The sequence below is a fragment of the Entelurus aequoreus genome, linkage group LG12 (assembly GCF_033978785.1).
Source record: "Entelurus aequoreus isolate RoL-2023_Sb linkage group LG12, RoL_Eaeq_v1.1, whole genome shotgun sequence".
Lineage (NCBI taxonomy): Eukaryota > Metazoa > Chordata > Actinopteri > Syngnathiformes > Syngnathidae > Entelurus > Entelurus aequoreus.
Genome location: NC_084742.1, coordinates 19283131 through 19303063, shown reverse-complemented (window position 1 = coordinate 19303063; position 19933 = coordinate 19283131). Strand labels below are relative to the sequence as shown.

Genomic DNA, 19933 nt, shown 5'->3' with positions numbered 1-19933 from the left:
GAACGTGACGTCATGTAAATCCAAGCAATATATGTGATCGGTATCTGTATTGGTATTGGCTAATCTAACTCAATGGAATCCGCAGCATAAATCCCTAATAGAAAGTGAACTTGGGTATACTTTAGAGTAGTCACGGTACAGCTTGTGCAGCAGTATAGATTTCCATACACTTGAAATGAGTCAACACATACATTATTGTCTAGCTGGCAACATAAGTGAGTAGCAAGATGTTTGTTGATATAGTCTAGCATGGTGGCGATTGTTTGGAGCTGCACGAGTGCTGCTGGCACAAGGAAGCTTCGGTTCATTACATTTCAACATGTACAGTGACATTGTGAAGCAGAAACTGGGCCGCATGGCAGTTTTCCAACATGAAAGGGAGCCCAAACAGGTGATGGAGTGTCCAAGTATGTCCCCTCCACACCTGAACCCAATTGAAATGTGCGGCTGCCTCATGTCCAAAAGGATTAAGGCAGTGCTAAATAACAATAATTCTCACACTAAATATTCACACCAAGGACACTATCTGTTCACTGTGAGGTAAACTAACTCGCGTTGCCAGTATTTAGACAATGGATGTGCGTTGACTCATTTTCAGTGGATATTATAATCTATACTGCTATACAAGCTGCACACTTTCTACTCTAAAGTTACATTTCTATTGGATTGTGTCCCTGGACAAAACATAATAAGCGTGCTAAAATGTGTCCTGTAAGCGGGTTTCTCAAGGAATATGTAGCTCCAACAAGCGGATGTGACAACATATCACGTGTTCAAGAGTGGCTGCCTTGTCTCGATATTCAATGGTGTCATCTGCATGACACAGAGGAGGACAAATGCCCCTCAGTTGGTCCATACATGTGGGACGCCAGAGAGGACATGCCAGTGGTGTGTGACACACGCTGGTACTGTTCTGCTCACTGTACGCTACGCCACACTCGGCCCAGCAGCAAACGATCAATGAAGCTGCTGTTGATGGGTCCGAACGCTACTAAACCACATTTAAAGCTACAATAGGACATTTCAGGGACATGCTGACGTAATAAATTGTGCGGGCCAATGATGTTGGTGGACCAGCTTGGACACATGACATTGTTTCTTAGTGATGCTTTAACGTCTGCACTTGTTACCAGCATGTGACTGTTATTTTTGTATTTTGTAGTTGACCAAGTGAAATTTGGACCCCCACTGAGAAAAGTCACTGAACCCTACCCTGATTTGGTAACAGACATTTACAGCCAAGTGCTCTGCTTGCTGACACCTGCAACAAAAATGCCAAATATATCGTCCTCCCAGCAGGGCTCCTACGATGACGACTGGAGTCTGTCTGGAGATGAAGACAACTCACCGTAAGAATTCTTCTGTCTTTCTTTTACCCAAAGTAATCTTTAGTTTAGATTTGTAAACAGAATGTGTGCCACTGGGAACTGAGAGAAGAATTGAGGATTCTAATGGCCGCTAATTGGCTCCAATCTGCCTGGGAGGGGTTCAGTATTGAGAGTGTGTGTTCTTAGATTGGATAAAAGTGCAAATGTCAGCATCATGAGCTGTTTTAGAGGACCAGGAGATGTTCCCCCCCACCCCCCGGGTCCTTCCCTGCCATTGTTGTGGGCCGCCAGGCCTGTAGTCGGATAAACAGCAGGTCTTCCTGTTGCAGGAGCCTGTTGGAATGTGTGGAGCAAGCTCTGCAGCTGAGGTAGGCCATGCCCATGCCATGATGATGTTGTTTTGTAAACATCAGCTTCAACATCCCTGACCTCCTCAGTGGCTTTGTGTTCCCCTACCCCCTCCCCTTCTGTAAATCCAGACCCCAATCCCTCTCAAATCCTGCCGTACTCATGATCTGGATTTTGGCTGTGATCCACCACAAACCCACTAGTTTGTCTGCTTTTTGTCTCTTGTGTTAGTATTTTTGTTGTCCTAGTCTTCTTTTTATTGTTTTTGCCCTGGTTAAAGTGTGTCATTCCTAATCCCCTTATGTCACTTCTTCTGACCCAATTAGTTAGTTTGCGCCTTTTTTTTCTTTCAGGAGTTTAACCATTAGGAGGGTGCCATCTACTGATGTGAGTGTTGACTACATGCACACAAAAACAAACAAAAAAGCCTCATTCACTGCTAATTGAAGTACAGTAGATCCCAACTTATCTGACATTCTGCCTTCAATAATAAAGCATAAAGCACTACAGAGCGTGACAGCCAGGCTAAAGGCTAGGCCAGAGGTCCAGCATTTCTCTGAGGGGCCGGAATTGTTCTCGACAGACACCTTTGAGGGCCAAATGGTGTTGCTTAAAAAATAAAGACACAGCAGGATGCAGTCCAGGGTCTGGAGAGTCTGCAAATGTTATATTGTATCGGAATCGGCAGCATAAAAGCCTGATCGGAACATCCTTAATAGTTACTATTGTTATCATCACATAGATAATTGCATGTACAGATTATTTTGGGCATTAATTTAATTTGTATTTATTTGACATGCAATCCTTAAAAATATGAATGCTGATTATTAAAATATGTACAGTGCTTACTTTAGTTACATCTAAAAAGGTTGTCTTCCTATGTATTTTGCTAACATCTTGCAGTCACTCCATTGTTGTTGTTTTCTAAATGTTTCATGATGTTCCAGGGAGGGAAGAGAAGCGGTTTATTCAGTCCGACGACAGCCTCCCTGCCAGCCTTTTGCTCTCTCAGCCTCAACACAAGCGACAGAGATGCGACACAGAGGCCGATCTGTACGTTGGGTCCGGATGCTTCTGTCACGTCGGACTCCACCGGCTCATCTGGTAGCTTTTCGCCACCTCACCTTTCCTCTTGAAAGCTGCATAGGATTGAGAAAAACATTTCCCGTCAGAAGTTTTGGCAAGGTGCTCGGCCACACAAGACATCAGGCAGCGCTGCAGTGACCCATATCTGCCTGCGGGGGGCGCTTTGACTGCCAGCACTGTCTGCTCCCCCAAAAAGGAGACTCCGCTCTCGCCGGAATGGAGCACGCTGAGGAAGACTGAAGACTCTGTAAGCCACTTTTTTCCCCTAATGTTGTTTTTCTGTGTTTGTCTCATACGCTAACATCGTTTGTTTGTAACCTTTTTAAGAATTGTTTGTAACCTTTTTAAGAATCTTTTAACCAAGTAAGGTTTTTATTTTAATTTGTGTTTTGTCCTACCCTATTTTGTAACCTTTTGATATTTCTAGAGGGCTGATTTTCATGGACTTCCTCCTACCCCCCAAGTCCATGTAAGTGTCCAATCTAACCGCATGGAATCCCCCCAAAAGTTGCTTCCACCTCCTCAGTCTGCATATGACAGAATGTTGCCAGATGTTGACATAGTCACAGATATCTCAATGCAAATATGTCAATTTGAGTAGAATATATTGAAACAATGAGGTCAGCTTCTTTGTCTGTGATGTAGATGGGGGCTTGCTTCTCCAAAGTCTTCAATGGCTGCCCTCTCAAAATCCACTCTGCTGTCACCTGGATTTTCCCCAAAACGAGAGGTAAAATACGCTACTCACAAAAAGTTTGGGATATTTTGCTTTCAGGGTGTACCTCAAATGCACTTTTACGGGTGAATTTTGAATGTCTAACTGTTTAATGTTTAACACCTTTTTGTACTTACCGTTCTCTAACAAAAAGCTGAACGGCTAAATTCAGGTGACTTTTTTTTAAATTTTCCAGACTTTTGTGTAACTATTTTTCAACCATGTGATACTATAAGCTCAGTGAAAGACATTCTGTTTGAACTTTCACAATAATTAACTGTTAGGTGTCTTCTTCATCTCCTGAAGTCAAAATGTGAACTGCATGATGAAGAGAACTGTTTAAATACCAATTCTAAGCAACAGGAAATGTATTGGTCCATTCATGGATCACACACCTGTTCAGCCCCTTGTTAGAAAACAAGTTGTGCAACAAGTAAACAAACATTCAACAGTTGGACATGTGCATTTCCAGGTTTCAAATTTTATTAGTTCCTGACATAACCGCGATAAATGAATTTCCACTAAGACACCCTTTAGTTACCTTTACACTCTTTTAATCCAATATAGTAAAGCTTGCTGAGGCTGAGCCAATCAGTGGCCACGATACAGAACAGCTCGTTCTCATTGGTTTGGTCTCCCCTATTGGCCAAAAAAAAAACCTTTTTATATATGTTATTATTTTCTTATTTTTTGTGTATTGTTTTCTGTATTTTTTTAAATGATCTTGTGCTACAAAATGTTTTAAGTGAGAGAGGGACAATTAAGTAATTTAGTAATAGTACTGTCAAAGAATGGGAATATGACACCACTGATGGAATTATTACAATAAAAACACAACAAAAATAAAATGATCTTCAATATTTTAGAATGAATCCCACCATTAAAGTAATATTGGTGTAAATGTTATCTTATGACTACCAATGATTGCTTGTTTGATAACAAAAAACAAGATTAAAAAAAAGAACAATAATTACGAGCCAATCTTTTGAATGGCTTTTTGAAAAGACAAAATCCCATCTCTAGTTCATCCTGAAATTTCACTTGAAAGCCCAATATCCAAAGCTTTTTGTGAGTATTTCATATTTATTTTTAAAAAAGTTTAGACATTTGATTGATGAAATGTCTCAATCAGATCAGTACCTTATTCTTGGCACAGAGGAGGGGATCTATACACTCAACCTGAATGAACTTCATGAGGATACGCTAGAGAAGGTAAGGAAATAACTATGGAATATTCATGATAATATAATGAATGAATATTCATGATAACTATAATCGTCCCACAGTTGCTCCCTCAGAGATGCACGTGGTTGTACGCTATGAACAACGTGCTGATGTCCGTATCAGGTAGCTTTTAAGTATGTTTAACGTCATAAAAACTGTTCCAGGCAACACTCACACCTTGATTTAACCGGCAGGGAAGTCGTCTCAGCTTTATTCCCACAGTCTGACCGCTCTCTTCGAGCAGAAGGGACACTTGCAGAAGAAACACAGCAGTCTGTCGCTCGGCACAAGTCGTTTCACAGAGAGGATCGGCACCAGGTAGGACCAAGCAGTCGTTATGTTTTTCCGTACTTTGAACTCCAAATTGTGTGCTAGGATTGAAAAAGGCCGCTAGTATGTCACAGCAGTCGCCACACACTATGCAAATATGCTTATTAGCCAGTGTTAAAAACCTTGAAGCACATAGATTAATTTGTATTTGATTTAGGTAAATAATTATATTGTAATTTAGTACTTGGTGGAGGTCTGATTTTTCTTGGAGTTTGCCAGCAGCGTTGCAAACAGCACAGGAGGAATTTTAGTCAGAAAAATCCCCAGAGCAGAATGTTTCTACCTCAATATTTGACAGTAGGGATGTCGTTGTTGGACTCATGGTCAGCATTTGTTCATATCTTTGTAAAAGGGTAAACCATCAAGAGGGTTGTACGGTATACCGGCACTAAAAGTACCACGGTACTAATTAATTGAAAACGATACTATACTGCCTTTTAAAAATACATGTACTTTTTCTTCATCCGCATGCTGCCGTGCGGCCATGATGTACAGAGCTGAGGAGCATGTTTAGTCTGTCAGCGCGCACACTTACCAAGCACACAAGGAGAAACAGTGTGGAGAGGAAAAATGGCAAATAAAGGCATTTCTACTGGTTAATAAAGAAGGTGCGTGAAGCACAATATAGAGGTATCTGGGCTTCAAAGCTATCGATCAAGGTGACACATCAAACACGGAAGCACCACGCTGCACAGTCTGACCACCTGCGCTTCAAATTTAGGTAAACATTTAAATAACAATCATCCAGACCTGCAAAATTAGTTTCAGCTCTCTTGTTGTGCCCATACAGGTACGTAGACGCGTACAGCTGTTTGGCTTGTCGCTAAATATTATCAAAGTTAAAAACGCCCACGTAGCGCAAACTAATGCAAGTGAAATGACTGAATTTTATTTTAAAAAATGGCTACAATTTGTGTTTTATCTTTAACAATGTGTGTTTTACCTGCTACATGTCTTATCTGCGTAGTGTCAGCCATTGTATTGTTTTTAGTATTTACTAATGATTGTATTTGTCTTAAAGCACAGAGTAAGAGTGGCAACCATAAATCATATAGCATAATGCCTGTAAAGCTTTTGATTTTCTTCTATTCTGACCTAATCATAGATTATGGCTGTCTACATGTAATATATAAAATTGTAAATTGTTCTTTGGGTGCAACCACAAAAGCCCACTGTGTTTAAAGGCCTACTGAAATGAATTTTTTTTATTTAAACGGGGATAGCAGATCCATTCTGTCATACTTGATCATTTTGCGATATTGCCATATTTTTGCTGGAAGGATTTAGTATAGAACGACGCCGATAAAGTTCGCAACTTTTGGTCTCTGACAAAAAAAAGCCTTGCCCCTACCGCAAGTAGCGTGATGACACCGGAGGAAAGGCTGCTCACATTTTCCTATTGTTTACACCAGCAGCGAGAGAGATTTGCACCGAGAAAGCGACGATTACCCCATTAATTTGAGCGAGGATGAAAGATTTGTGGATGAGGAACGTGAAAGTGAAGGACTTGCGTGCAGTGCAGAACATATCTTTTTTCGCTCTTACCGTAACTTAGGTAAAAGGGCTCATTGGATTCCACACTCTCTCCTTTTTCTATTGTGGATCACGGATTTGTATTTTAAACCACCTCGGATACTATATCCTCTTGAAAATGAGAGTCGAGAACGCGAAATGGACATTGACAGTGACTTTTATCTCCACGACAATACATCGGTGAAACACGTTAGCTACTGAGCTAACGTGATAGCATCGGGCTCAAATGCAGATATAAACAAAAGAAATAAACCACTGACTGGAAGAATAGACAGAAGATCAACAATACTATTAAACCGTGGACATGTAAATACACGGTTGATGCTTTCCAGCTTGGCGAAGATTAACAATGCTGTTGCTAACGACGCCATTGAAGCTAACTTAGCAACGGGACCTCACAGAGCTGTGATAAAAACATTAGCGCTCCACCTACGCCAGCCAGCCCTCATCTGCTCATCAACACCCGTGCTCACCTGCGTTCCAGCGATTGACGGAAGGACGAAGGACTTCACCCGATCATCCGTGCGGTCGGCGGCTAGCGTCGGCTAGCGCGTCTGCTATCCAAGTAAGTCCTCCTGGTTGTGTTGCTACAGCCAACCGCTAATACACCAATCCCACCTACAACTTTCTTCTTTGCAGTCTCCATTGTTCATTAAACAAATTGCAAAAGATTCACCAACACAGATGTCCAGAATACTGTGGAATTTTGAAATGAAAACAGAGCTTTTTGTATTGGATTCAATGGGCTCCGAATACTTCCGCTTCCACTGTTGACGTCACGCGCAAACGTCATCATATCGAAACGTTTTCAGCCGGAAGTTTGCCGGGAAATTTAAAATTGCACTTTATAAGTTAACCCGGCCGTATTGGCATGTGTTGCAATGTTAAGATTTCATCATTGATATATAAACTATCAGACTGCGTGGTCGGTAGTAGTGGGTTTCAGTAGGCCTTTAATGCCTTTAAATTTTTATTTTACCGGTAATCTTCTAAAATTGTTCTTTGAGTGCAATAAGAACCATATGTTTAATGTGTCATTAGATTTTTTTGTTAAAATGAAACCAAAAATTACTTTTTTTTGTGGTCCCCTTTATTTTAAAAAGTAATGGAATACATTTTCGGGGATATCGGGACAGCCCTCACCAGACAAGTTAACATTCCTATTTTTGCCCGGAAATCCTGTCTTTTGTCCTTCTCTTTTGGCGTCTTCCCAGTTTTTTATCTTTAAGTTAAGTTAAAGTACCAATGATTGTCGCACACACACTAGGTGTAGTGAAATTTGTCCTCTGCATTTGACCCATCCCCTTGTTCACCCCTGGGAGGTGAGGGGAGCAGTGGGCAGCAGCGGTGCCGCGCCCGGGAATCATTTTTGGTGATTTAACCCCCAATTCCAACCCTTGATGCTCAGTGCCAAGGAAAGAGGTAATGGGTCCCATTTTTATAGTCTTTGGTATGACTCGGCCGGGGTTTGAACTAACAACCTACCGATCTCAGGGCGGACACTCTAACCACTAGGCCACTGAGTACTTAATGAAGAGCATGCAGCTGGTCACACATTGTTATGTTTTCTGTAAGATTGAGGAAGAATTGTGCACCATCTTGAAAACTGTCTCCTCCATAAGTGCTGTGAAAGAGCCCAGCATTGTGTTTTTATATTCATTTACACAATATAACAGGTTTTCTCACGAAGAAGCCTTATAACATATATTGCATCAGTCATGCTAACAACCTATTGTAAGTCTGAGTGAATGGTGCAGTGGTTAGTAGTAGTGGTTAGTAGCTTGGCGGCAGCTTAGCTGCTTTTTGAATACGGTAAGTAGCTTTTCCTGTAGTTTAGCTACTTTTAGACCCATGAAGCGAGGTAGCTTACATCAAAGCCACAACCTACAAAGAGAGAAAATGGACTGCAAATCCAGGTCACAAAAAAATACAGAGAAAATACAATGACCTGGGTGAATGACAACACCCAGGTCACATACGGAGAAAATCCATGATGATTGGTTGGTGTTCGTATGATGAGTCACAATTGGCTAAGTTTAGAGCGCAACATTACGGACTGGCCAATCAGAGGAAAGATAAGGCGGGTCATCCAAACCAGGAAGCAAAATTATGACAGACCCTTATTGGGTCCATTTGTACACTCTCAGTTACATTAACTTTGATATTATACATGTGGGCCCATAGTTATACAGTAAATTCCATTAAAAATGTAGCTTTGATGTAGCAAGCTACTTTTGCCGTGTAGCTACATCTCCGGGGATAGTTTCCCCTGTAGCTTAGCTACATTTAATTGAGAGTAACTTGTAGCTTAGTTTACAACAATTTCCAAGTAGCTTGCCCATCACTGGTCGTTTGCATAATTTAAATTAACTTTAAAAAGTCCCAATATTTTGACACAAATGCAATTTTATTGTCAGAATGTAATACAGGAACATTTAGTTGTCGACTTGTCTACATGCAAGAAGTTCCCCCTACGACCCTGTGCTGACTTCCTGATGGACCGGATTCTCACATTATTATAATAATTCAATAAGTGTACCCACTTGGCATCCATTGCAGCCAGTCACCCGGGAAGGGGAGGGGAGCACAGCTGCAGCCCCCTTTAAAGGTTTCGTCTTTTTCCCAGTTCGGGCTTTTGGAGTTTTTCTTTGCTCGGATTTGGGTTCAGATCAGGGGATGTCGTTGTGGTTTGTGAAGCCCTTTGCGGCACTTGTGATTCAGGGCCATATAAATAAATTGTAAATTATCTATTTTTATAAATGTATTACGTCATTTTATTTGCTCAAAACTTGCGAATAGTTTTATCTAAAGTCCAGTCAGGGTGTATTTTGAAGTGAAATTTGTCAGTAAGCACACCTGTCAGATTATACTCACTCATCTTTACACTGACATGCATTCACCTGATCACTGACCCATGTCGCCTTTCAGGTTAAAGAGCAAGCATAAATTGTGTGATAACTCTACATACGTGTGTATGATTAATGCAATCATTTTTTGTGATTAATCACATGAGTTAACTCGGCATTTTGGACAGCCCTAGTTGTAATACAGGGTACAATGGCTAAAGTCCCTTTGGGAGCTTGTTTTATTTATTTAATGTATTTAATGGTAATTTGTGATGAAAAAAAACAACCTTATTTTGAGCCATTTTCTTGGGAAATTTCCCGTATTTTGAAATACAAATGTGGACAGCTATGTTGTAAACTTACAAAATCAATCATTGTTTTTCCCACCGTATTGTGGGTGTTGCTCCACAGAAAGTTTTCCTTATCGGTGAAGATCCCTGACACTAAAGGCTGCAGGAGATGTAGTGTAGGTAAGGTCATGCAGGATGTCGATTCTATTCTTCAGTGTCGAATGTCACTAGACAAATCACGTAACTTGTTGTGTCTTTTAGCTAGAAACCCCTACACGGACAGTACTTTTTTGTGCGGAGCAGTTCCATCTGGCCTTGTTCTGCTTTTGTGGTATGAGCCCCTCCAGAAGTTCATGCATCTAAAGGTTTGTGGTGTTGCATGTAAAAAAAATAAAAACAACTTTATTGGTGCTTTCAAAGTATTCCGATTTCTGTGCTCTGCTCGTAGCACATAACCACAAGGCTACCGGACTCTCTGCCAATATTTGAGCTGCTGGTGTTGGTCACCGACGAGTTTCCTCAGCTATGTGTCGGGGTGAGAGGCTGCACCAATGGGAACCAATCCGCCAGCCAGAAACTCAAGTTTGATATCATCGAGCTGAATGGCACGGCCATTTCAGAGCCAGGTGTGATAGCACTGGTTTACTTCCTGTTCATAGAGCTGGAACTCACTTCCTGACAATGTTTCTTTGCAGAAAATGGTGAAGTCAAGGCCGTCCAGGTCAGCCAGTTGGACAGAGACACTGTTCTCATTGCATTAGAAAGTAAGTCAAGTCTATCAAAGTGACAGCAAAGCTTCGGAATGATGCTAATGTGCTAACTGTGGTCTTTGATGCTACAGAAAGCGTGAAGATTGTCAACCTGCAGGGTCTTCCATCCGAGGAGTTTGCTGCTGAAATGGTCTTTGACTTCCCCATTGAAACGCTCGGTAACAGCAACATCACGATCACTTAAAATAAATTACTAAGGGTGTGTTCACGCTTGTAGTCTGGATCAAAAACTTTAAAAAAAAATGAATCATAGACTCCATTAGCAAGCGGACCAAGACTAATCCCTAAATTGTTCTCGGTTCACGATCACTTTTAACCAAATAAATCTTACTAGCAAAGCAAACTGACTAGTTTATTTTAAGCGAACACGCAAACGCACCCTTACTTACTTACTTACTTACTTACTACCTTTTTGATTTACATTTATTTTGTTTGTGGCAGTTTGCTTGCAGGACAGTGTATTAGCTTTCTGGAAGCATGGCCTTAAAGGGAAGAGTTTTCACTCTAATGAGGTAAATTACGTTTTAAGATTAATGCAAGAGTGCAAATCCTTCACCTGATCCATTTGACTGGATATTTATTTGCAGGTCACCCAAGAGATTACAGACGAGAGTCGAGTATTCCGAGTTTTGGGAACTAACAGGTATGCAAATTTAGTAACTTTGTTGGTTTGACTTTGATTTTAGGTTTGTTTTACTTGGCAGACTTGAAACCTACTTTTCAGACAGATGTCAGTTTGTATCCCTGAACAACAAGCTCTTAACACCTTGTACAGTGATACTGTACCTTGGTTTTCATTATTAATTCATTCTTAAGGGTACGCTTAATACCGAAAAAAACATGTGCAAGACAAATTTGCTCTCTACAAAACTACAGAGGGCAGCCAGTGAGCGCCATATTACCCCTGAATGTTTGGCTAGACCAGGGGTTGGCAATCTTTTGCACCAAAAAAGCTATTTGGGCCCGTTTCCACCTAATCAAAACCCACTTAGAGGCACAAAACCTATTTGATCACCATAGTGAAGTTAATGCTACATATAGTTTCCTTTAACGTATTGTCACGCCACGTTCCTGTCTTGTTCTTATTTCCACCGTATTTTGCATGTTATTTTGTTACTGGTTTCTTCTCTAGTTTTCCCTATAGTTTCCCAAGGTAATGACTCACACCTATAGCCACCTGACAATTCCTCAAGATCCAACTTTGATGGATTTCAGTTTTATGAACTGTTGTATTGTCACCAGTGTTATGCTAATTGCTTTAGAAAATTAATACAGGAAATGCATGTGCTTTGGTAGCTGTATGTCCCCTTGTCTACAGACAGGCTATTGTGGGATTACATGATTATCACTTCAATTAATTTTTGTTCATTATTCCCCCGTAGTAGTGAAAGTAGTTAAACACTGGTTGTCATACATCTTATTTTCTTCCATGTTCCTCCTTTACTAGGTATTTCCATGGTTCTGTACTTTTGCTCTATTCCATCTGCAATGTGTGTATGCTGCTGCATTAACGCGAGCACAGTCATCCCCCTCCAAATCTTATTGTGTAGCGTGATGTACGCCTAAAAAAAAAGTCGAACCTTGCGTCCCGTGTTGATGCAATTCAATCATGAGGCATACTGCCCACCTTTACAAAAATGCCTTCTTTGTTTGCAATTAAAGTATTGTAACACAGCACCAGTTCCAATAACACTAAATCCCTCTCTAGTTACCATTGTTTATTAGCATCAAAAGAAGGTAACAAGCTAAATCATGACAAATTAAGTGTTATGGTTTCTCACCAGAAAAAAAACTTCAAGTGTGCCATGAGATAGTCTGGTGTGCCGCGGAAGATTATCTAATTTCACCTATTTGGGTTAAAAATATTTTTTGCAAACCAGTAATTATAGTCTGCAAATTATGTGTTGCTGTTGAGTGTCAGTGCTGTCTAGAGCGCGGCAGAGTAACCGTGTAATACTCTTCCATATCAGTAGGTGGCAGCCGGTAGCTAATTGCTTTGTAGATGTCGGAAACAGCAGGAGGCAGCGTTTAAAAAAAAAGTTGAAGTACCCATGATTGTCACACACACTAAGTGTGGTGAAATTATTCTCTGCATTTGACCCATCACCCTTGATCACCCCCTTGGTAGGTGAGGGGAGCAGTGAGCAGCAGCGGTGGCCGTGCCTGGGAATCATTTTTGGTGATTTAACCCCCAATTCTAACCCTAGATGCTGAGTGTGCAGGTCAAAAGGTATCTAATGCTTAAACCAAAAATAAACAAAAGGTGAGTGCCCCTAAGAAAAGGCATTGAAGCTTAGGGAAGGCTATGCAGAACGAAACTAAAAAAGAACTGGCTACAAAGTAAACCAAAACAGAATGCTGGATGACAGCAAAGACTTACCGTGGAGCAAAGACGGCGTCCCAATGTACATCCGAACATGACATGACAATCAAATATGTCCCCACAAAGAAGGATAAAAACAACTGAAATATTATTGGTTGCTAAAACAAAGTAGATGCGGGAAATAAAAAAAGAAAGGAAGACATGAAACTGCTACAGGAAAATACCAAAAAAAGAGAAAAAGGCACCAAAATAGGAGCGCAAGACAAGAACTAAAACACTACAGCAAAAAAGTCAAAATAAGTCACGGCGTGATGTGACCGGTGGTGACAGTACACCTACTTTGAGACAAGAGCTATAGTGATGCATGCTTGGTTATGGTTTAAAGTCATATCCAACAATTGCGACAACGACTTTTTACTGTCAACTGAGTTTCGTTTTTTAATGATTTCTGCTGGTGGTGTGCCTCCGGATTTTTTCAACGCAAAAAATGTGCCTTGGGTCAAAAAAGGTTGAAAAACACTGGAGTAGAGGGACGCATAGAAATTCCTAAATACATTAATGATCTCAAGATCATCGTTAACTACTATACGTGAATCAAACTGAATTTGCGAATGATAATGAGATGCTGATTTCTGGCGTAGTAGATGAGCCAATAGTTAATACCAGCTTTATCGCCATGTTCATAAAACTGAGATCTTGTACTGAGTATTTTTTCCGTAGCACAGTCTGTCGCGAGGATATCAAGTTCTGCCTGTAGCGAGAGCCTTTCCTTATAAGTATATGGGTTTTGATAGGTAGAGTACAAGTTATAACAGTTATGCATTGTGTCAAACTAGTCTCCCACCTAATGTATGACTTCAGCGCCCCCCAAAGTCCAACATCCCGGGTGACTTGTTCAAGAGCACAAAAAAATCTATTTGACGCGAAACAAAATCCAAAAAATCCTCATTTAAAAGTAATCGTATATTTAGATGCAATGACGCACGTGTGGTAGTTAGGTTTTTAAAGAGTCAAAGACCGACTTCTCCATGATATCTGGATCTGGAGATGCACGAGGCTTGGAGCGGCCCGGCTTGTCAGATTTCCTCCGTCCAGACATTGCGGAAATCACCGGCGCAGTCCACAAAAAATAGCTGCACACAACAGGCCAGGAAAAAGTATGGAGTTAGTAAAAGTGCCAATAAGATATAAGAAAAGTCACCTTTCTACAGAGCCCCCGCTAAGCACGTCCTGCACCGACCATGCTCAGCCGGAAGTTCCTTAAATTTGACTTGTTTAAATAAAATAAGTAATACGAGTATATATGATTTGTGCTGATATCGTATTGGATTGATATCGGTATTGGCCGATATTTAAGGCTGCAATATCGCTATCGTATCGGAAGGGAAAAAGACACCTGCAATGAAAACCAAGACAGATGTCAGACAAACATTCTGTTTGGAAGTTGTTGAGGCCACACTAAACCCACTTGTTTACTCTTTCATTTTATGCCTATACTGTGTTTACATTATTTTTAAACATCTATACACAGTATTTTGAATGACAATGCTCTACAAATGTATTATTAATATGATTTCAACTTTCTAGAGACATCATTCTCCAGAGCACACCGACCGACGACCCGTCAGCCCTTAGCAACGTCTACATTCTGACAGGCCATGAGAGCAGCGTTTGACAGCATGGATGAGATTGTCCTTCCAAATCCAAGCAAGAAAAATTAGGGCGATTTTGGATTTTACGTGAAACATATCAAAATATAATTATTACTTTATTTCTACAGCACTTTTCATAGATAAATAAATGGGTTATACTTGTATAGCGCTTTTCTACCTTCAAGGTACTCAAAGCGCTTTGACAGTATTTCCACATTTACCCATTCACACACACATTCACACACTGATGGCGGGAGCTGCCATGCAAGGCGCTAACCAGCAGCCATCAGAGGCAAAGGGTGAAGTGTCTTGCCCAAGGACACAACGGACGTGACTAGGAAGGTAGAAGGTGGGAAGAACAACACAAAGTGCTTTGCACCAGTTTAAATGGAAACAAAAGGGAACACACACACACACCGTGATTGCCAACAGCATATGGGCTTACTGTATATTGTACTAGAAGACTTTAAAAACTCTGACACTAATTAACAAAAAGGAAAAAAAAGCTATTTTTAAATTCTATTTCCCAGCCAAAAAGGCAGCTTGATAGTTTACTGAGAGTCAAATTAACATTATGCATATAACATGGAGAAAGTCAATAAACAGACAGACTATGAAAGTAAACAAAACACTCACAGGAATTGTGGAGTAAATGGCATCCACAAATTTTGAGTGTACGAGAGCTTGGCATCAAAGGATCGTCAATAGTCACCAGTACAGATAGCAACAACATCAAGAATGTCCCAACAACGAAAGTAGAAAAAGGATCAACTTGAATAGTCTTGATCACAAACAGAAAACAAATGAGGAAAAATTATCTGGGACAGTGGTGAAGCAGCCATGGGACAACACCAACAAAACCGGAAAAGCCGCCAAAATAAAGGCACAGGACAGGAACTAATGCAAAACACGGGAGAACACTAACAAAACCCAACATAAAAGGCTGTAACCAGCCGTGACACTGTAGCTGTAATTTAATTTGAGTACACTGCTTGTTGATGCTATGAGAGATGATGAGATCCATCAAAACAAGTATGCAATTACTGTCATACTAGATTGAATGAGGCCAAGTGTTGTCACCATGATTATGACTCAAAATCCCCAAATGATGGTGTCATTTTATTAGACTGTCAAAGAGACGATGTAATGCCAATAGCCAAACATACTTCCTCTCGACAAGCAGACCCTTTCTCATAGATTTTTTCCCGACTGGACTCACGAAAGAAATTGAAAAGGGAATTTTCTTTTTGACCTATGTAATGTCATTCACACTACATTAAATTTGTTTTGTATCATATTTATATTATTTATGCAATGTGCACTGTACAGTTAAGGCCCACCTATCCCCCAGAGATACTTGAAAGACATATAGCTTTTGTTTTTGAAGTAACTGTATAAGAAATAAATACATTTGGTGTTCATAATGGTTTTACACTGTATGCTCTCAAAGTGTAAGAGAGGATTTGTATATGTGAACTGTATTTTTTAGAAGATTTAGATATGCTGATATACTGCATTCATGTATGATTAAATATCTTAATATTACAATGAGGATTAATACTGTTGGACCTATAACCAAATACTGTGTTTAATCTCAAATAAAAAAAATAGTTTAGCAAGCCATGAGTTGATGTTTTTTGTGCCCTGTGTGTGGGCGTGCTCACTGTGGTCCGTACCTAGTTGAACTATATGTAATAATATCGTACAGCAGATTCAATCACTGCAGAATGTGAAGTGAAGTGAATTACATTTATATAGCGCTTTTTCTCAAGTGACTCAAAGCGCTTTACATTGTGAAACCCAATATCTAAGTTACATTTAAACCAGTGTGGGTGGCACTGGGAGCAGGTGGGTAAGTGTCTTGCCCAAGGACACAATGGCAGTGACTAGGATGGCGGAAGCGGGGATCGAAGGTTGATGGCATTGGCAAATCATTGTGTAACAATTGTATGGCAAAAAAAAATAAGTCATACTTTTATCAGCAGCTGTTAATCTGTCGCCACATACGTTCTGAATCGCAGTGCCCTCTGTTGAGCCCTCGAAGGACTGAAATCATCCTTTGTCCGCCACAAATGTCCTGTGGGGGGCAGCAACGTGCCTTTGTGGCGTTGAGCCGCACGAATATCCTCACAGAGGTAGACGAAGCGTCACCGCCACAGAACAGGCGCCATTTCCCTCCTCATTCATTGGCGCTGAGGCCTGTTTCTCTTTTTTACCGGTAAGTTAAAATATTTTAAGGTCAAATAGTGGCGCCCTAAACGCACCCAGAACTTTTATTACATCCTCTCCCGGTGTTACTTATTCTTGTCGTGTTTGCCTTAATCAGCGATGTTTTCCAGCTAGCTTATTAGCTTATTTAAGGTGTCCGCCTTCATTCGCTAAACGTTCGAAGCTAGCATTGCAAAACTGGATTATTTGAAGTGTTTTCGAGTCAACCTCGCATTATTAAACACATTTTACTTTTGATGTTCTATTGGAACCAATAGATATATGAGTCGAACTGCACTTTATAACCGAATACAATACTTTCAGCCACATGTTAGCATTAGCACACGTTGTTAGCTTGTAGTAGAGGTTGTTCTTAATGTACGTCATATAGTGAATACCACATTTACAACCGCCTTGTTTGAAACTTTAATCACGTTTGCAGAGCAGAGTTCGATTTGCTGTGTTAGCTGCTGTATGGTTCATCGTTGGTCACATGATCACATTATAATGCTGCGTTTCACAAAAAATCAACAACTTCCTATAAGTTATCTTGAGCGCCAAGCACATTTTAGAAAATTGATTCTGAATGAATATTCAAAATTGGGTAATAATAGGAGAGCAAAAGCAACAGGGTTTTTATAGTGAGTGATGCTCTGTGCAAGTTTTATAAAATCATATATGTGGTTATGAATTGACATGATTCCTTTGACTCCCGTAGGTTCCAGTGCCAGTCATGGTGAAAATATTCATCGGCAATCTTGCCTGCAACAGCAGCGCAGAAGAGCTTCGAGGCCTCTTTGAGAAGTATGGTAAAGTCACTGAATGTGACATAGTCAAAAACTTTGGCTTTGTGCACATGAGCAGCTTGTCCGAGGCGGAGGAGGCCATTCGGCACCTCGACCAGCACCAGCTGAAAGGCTGGCGCATTAACGTGGAGCTGAGCAAAGGCAGGCCAAAGTCCAGCACCAAGTTGCATGTAGGCAACTTAGGAGAAGGCGTTACCGACAAAATTTTGCGGGTCAAGTTTGAAGAGTTTGGCTCGGTAGTCGAATGTGATGTAGTGAAGGACTTTGCCTTTGTTCACATGGAAAGAATGGAAGATGCCATGGAAGCCATTAATAAGATGGACAACACTGCCTTCAAAGGTGAACTCTTGGGTGGGGGAGAGTTAGTTAGCCTTTTGGATTGTGTGCTCTTGCTGTATACCTCCTCGTGACTAGTACAAATAATTAGCTAAAAATGTTCCCATTATAAAGGCAGCGACGCTAACCTTTGCTTTCACTCATCAGGCGGACTTAAAATTACCTCTCTTTGCCTCCTTTTTAAAAAAAAATTTTTACAAAGACGGTAAATAGCTCCTGCCGCTGCAGTTTTACACCGTTCAACTCTGTCAAGTGCATTTAGCGTGTCTTTAAAGTCGGTGAGAGCTTTCGTGTGCGAAGCTTCCGGTCTCATGCGTGTCTTCTCTCTCCTTACAAGGCAAACTGATGAGTGTACAACTGTCCACCAGTCGGCTTCGCACCGCCCCGGGAATGGGAGCTCATACCGGATGCTTTGTCTGCGGGAAACATGGTCACTGGTCAAAAGATTGTCCAGTCGATCGCAACAATAGCCAGAACGAAGAAGACATGAGAGGTCACGGCGGTCTGGGATCTCCACGCGGTCCCCCAGGTTTCGGAAGGGGAGGCCCCGGACGGGGTGGCCCCGGCAGGGGTGGCCACGGTATGGCCCCCGCTCCATCTGATTACATGCCAGGCTCTGCGTATAGTCGGCCAAGTTATGACGCAGGAATGCCGCCCCCTCCGCGGAGGCCTGGTGGCGCTGAGGTGGGAGATCGGTACGGTGAGAGGTCACCAGTTTACGCCCGTGAACGTGCTTATAGCAGCAGTGTTGACTACTATGAGAAGTACAGAGCTCGCCCTTACGGCTCAAGCTATTTCGAGGAACGCCGTATGTCCTATCTCCCTCCTCCCCCTCCCCCTCCCCCACCTCCTCCCCCCTCTTCCCTCCCAAAGTACTCGGGTATGGATCCGTACGACCGGCGCCCCCCGCCTCCTCCAGTGCCATCCGCTTCCGCCGCCGCGGCTTACTATGCGAGAGAGCACAACCCAATCAGCCGAGTACCCATCTCCTCGGCAGGCTATGCCTACGAGCGAAAACGCCTGTCGCCCGTGCCTGTGGCTAGAGGCCCGTACCCGGTGCCGCGGCCGAAGGAGCACTATGTACAACGCTACGCTCCTTACTAAGCTCAAGGTAAGCAACATTCGAATGAAGAACTGTTTGTTCTAAACAAGAGCGACCATGGCATCTTTCTTTTTAGGTGTGTTGCGGACTTTCCGTGGCGGTCATTTGGTCAGCTTCCTGACTCCCATCAGTCTGCGTCGTTTTTGGAAACTTCAGAATGGAAATTGTTTCAACACCTGCAGCACAGAGTCCCACTTTTTTGTTCTTGCTGCAGATTGTCAGTTAAGCTACATTTATACCTGTAGTTTTCAATTAAGAATGTTCAATAGGTCTATGCTGATCTTTTATAATTTCTGGCTTATTTTGCAGATATTCAGCTCACTTTTATTCATGTCTTTTTTTACCTTTTTTGTTTACTTGTGTAAAGGAGCATTAAATCAACATTTATACAAACATTGGGTTGGGTAAAGCTCTTTGACTTACTCTAATTTGGTTTCATGAACGTCGCTTTAGATCCAAACGTATTTTATTGTGCTCAGTGGGATTTTTTTGTGCTTGTTTTTCTTTTTAGAACTTAATACAAAGATGGTTTTCCCTTTCTGTGTTATTTTTATTTAATAAGGGGCACATGATGGAACAGATCGTGCCTCATTTTGAATACCACCTAAAATCATCCCATTGCCATCAATTTCTCACTGAACTGCTGTGAGGACAAGACATTCCAGCCTCTCCCATTCATTCAATTTGTGCTAACAAGTCGAATTTTATATCCTTTTTTTGAAGTGACAGTTGTTGAAATAAAGTGTCATGAATGGCAGCCAGATGTGTAACAGATGTACTATGTTCTTCACCTAGCTTTTTTGGTTCACACAATCACATTGATATGTTGTCTTTGGCAGTTGCTTTTAACTACAGAGATGATGCTCAACCGAATTGAGGGACTCAGGGCTTCGAGTGAATGTCAAAAGAGGCACTGTGTTTTTGTTTCTTAGATGCCTTAGTTTTGCCTATACTGTAGTTGAATATTGTATTTTTCATACTAGCTGTAATGATTCCAGCATACATGCAAACTAAACACATTTTGCAATAAAGTGCA

At 41.3% G+C, this 19933-nt stretch overlaps 2 protein-coding genes across 5 annotated transcripts in view; both read left to right on the top strand.

The window, feature by feature from the left end:
* The window catches only part of LOC133661661 (mitogen-activated protein kinase kinase kinase kinase 2-like), a 37879-nt gene extending 21815 nt beyond the window's left edge, over window positions 1-16064 (top strand). Inside the window, exons 14-32 of one of the 4 annotated variants that reach the window (XM_062065041.1) lie at window positions 1163-1221; window positions 1300-1349; window positions 1658-1696; window positions 2030-2063; window positions 2624-2780; window positions 2852-3009; window positions 3190-3231; window positions 3408-3492; window positions 4610-4689; window positions 4764-4824; window positions 4896-5019; window positions 9822-9880; window positions 9962-10065; window positions 10149-10326; window positions 10396-10464; window positions 10542-10628; window positions 10912-10982; window positions 11058-11113; window positions 14381-16064. In XM_062065041.1, the coding sequence (XP_061921025.1) occupies window positions 1163-1221; window positions 1300-1349; window positions 1658-1696; window positions 2030-2063; window positions 2624-2780; window positions 2852-3009; window positions 3190-3231; window positions 3408-3492; window positions 4610-4689; window positions 4764-4824; window positions 4896-5019; window positions 9822-9880; window positions 9962-10065; window positions 10149-10326; window positions 10396-10464; window positions 10542-10628; window positions 10912-10982; window positions 11058-11113; window positions 14381-14468 (1601 nt within the window). In that variant the 3' untranslated portion in view covers window positions 14469-16064. Of the gene's footprint in view, window positions 1-1162; window positions 1222-1296; window positions 1350-1657; window positions 1697-2029; window positions 2064-2623; window positions 2781-2848; window positions 3010-3189; window positions 3232-3407; window positions 3493-4609; window positions 4690-4763; window positions 4825-4895; window positions 5020-9821; window positions 9881-9961; window positions 10066-10148; window positions 10327-10395; window positions 10465-10541; window positions 10629-10911; window positions 10983-11057; window positions 11114-14380 lie in introns of all 4 variants that reach the window. The other 3 variants (XM_062065040.1, XM_062065042.1, XM_062065039.1) reach the window with 3 other exon arrangements.
* Window positions 16065-16511: 447 nt separating this feature from the next.
* LOC133661665 (RNA-binding protein 4.1-like) lies at window positions 16512-19667 on the top strand. The gene is made up of 4 exons (XM_062065046.1): window positions 16512-16663; window positions 17372-17798; window positions 18133-18906; window positions 18974-19667. The coding sequence occupies exons 2-3, from the start codon at window positions 17387-17389 to the stop codon at window positions 18897-18899; spliced, it is 1179 nt and encodes a 392-aa protein (XP_061921030.1). The 5' UTR covers window positions 16512-16663; window positions 17372-17386; the 3' UTR covers window positions 18900-18906; window positions 18974-19667.
* The last annotated feature ends 266 nt before the right edge of the window (window positions 19668-19933 follow it).

Excerpts from the sequence above, each read along its gene's own strand:
- LOC133661665 (XM_062065046.1), top strand. The coding sequence starts at position 17,387 with ATGGTGAAAATATTCATCGGCAATCTTGCCTGCAACAGCAGCGCAGAA. Across the intron at positions 17,799-18,132 it reads GGACAACACTGCCTTCAAAG|GCAAACTGATGAGTGTACAA; the intron begins GTGAACTCTTGG and ends TCTCCTTACAAG.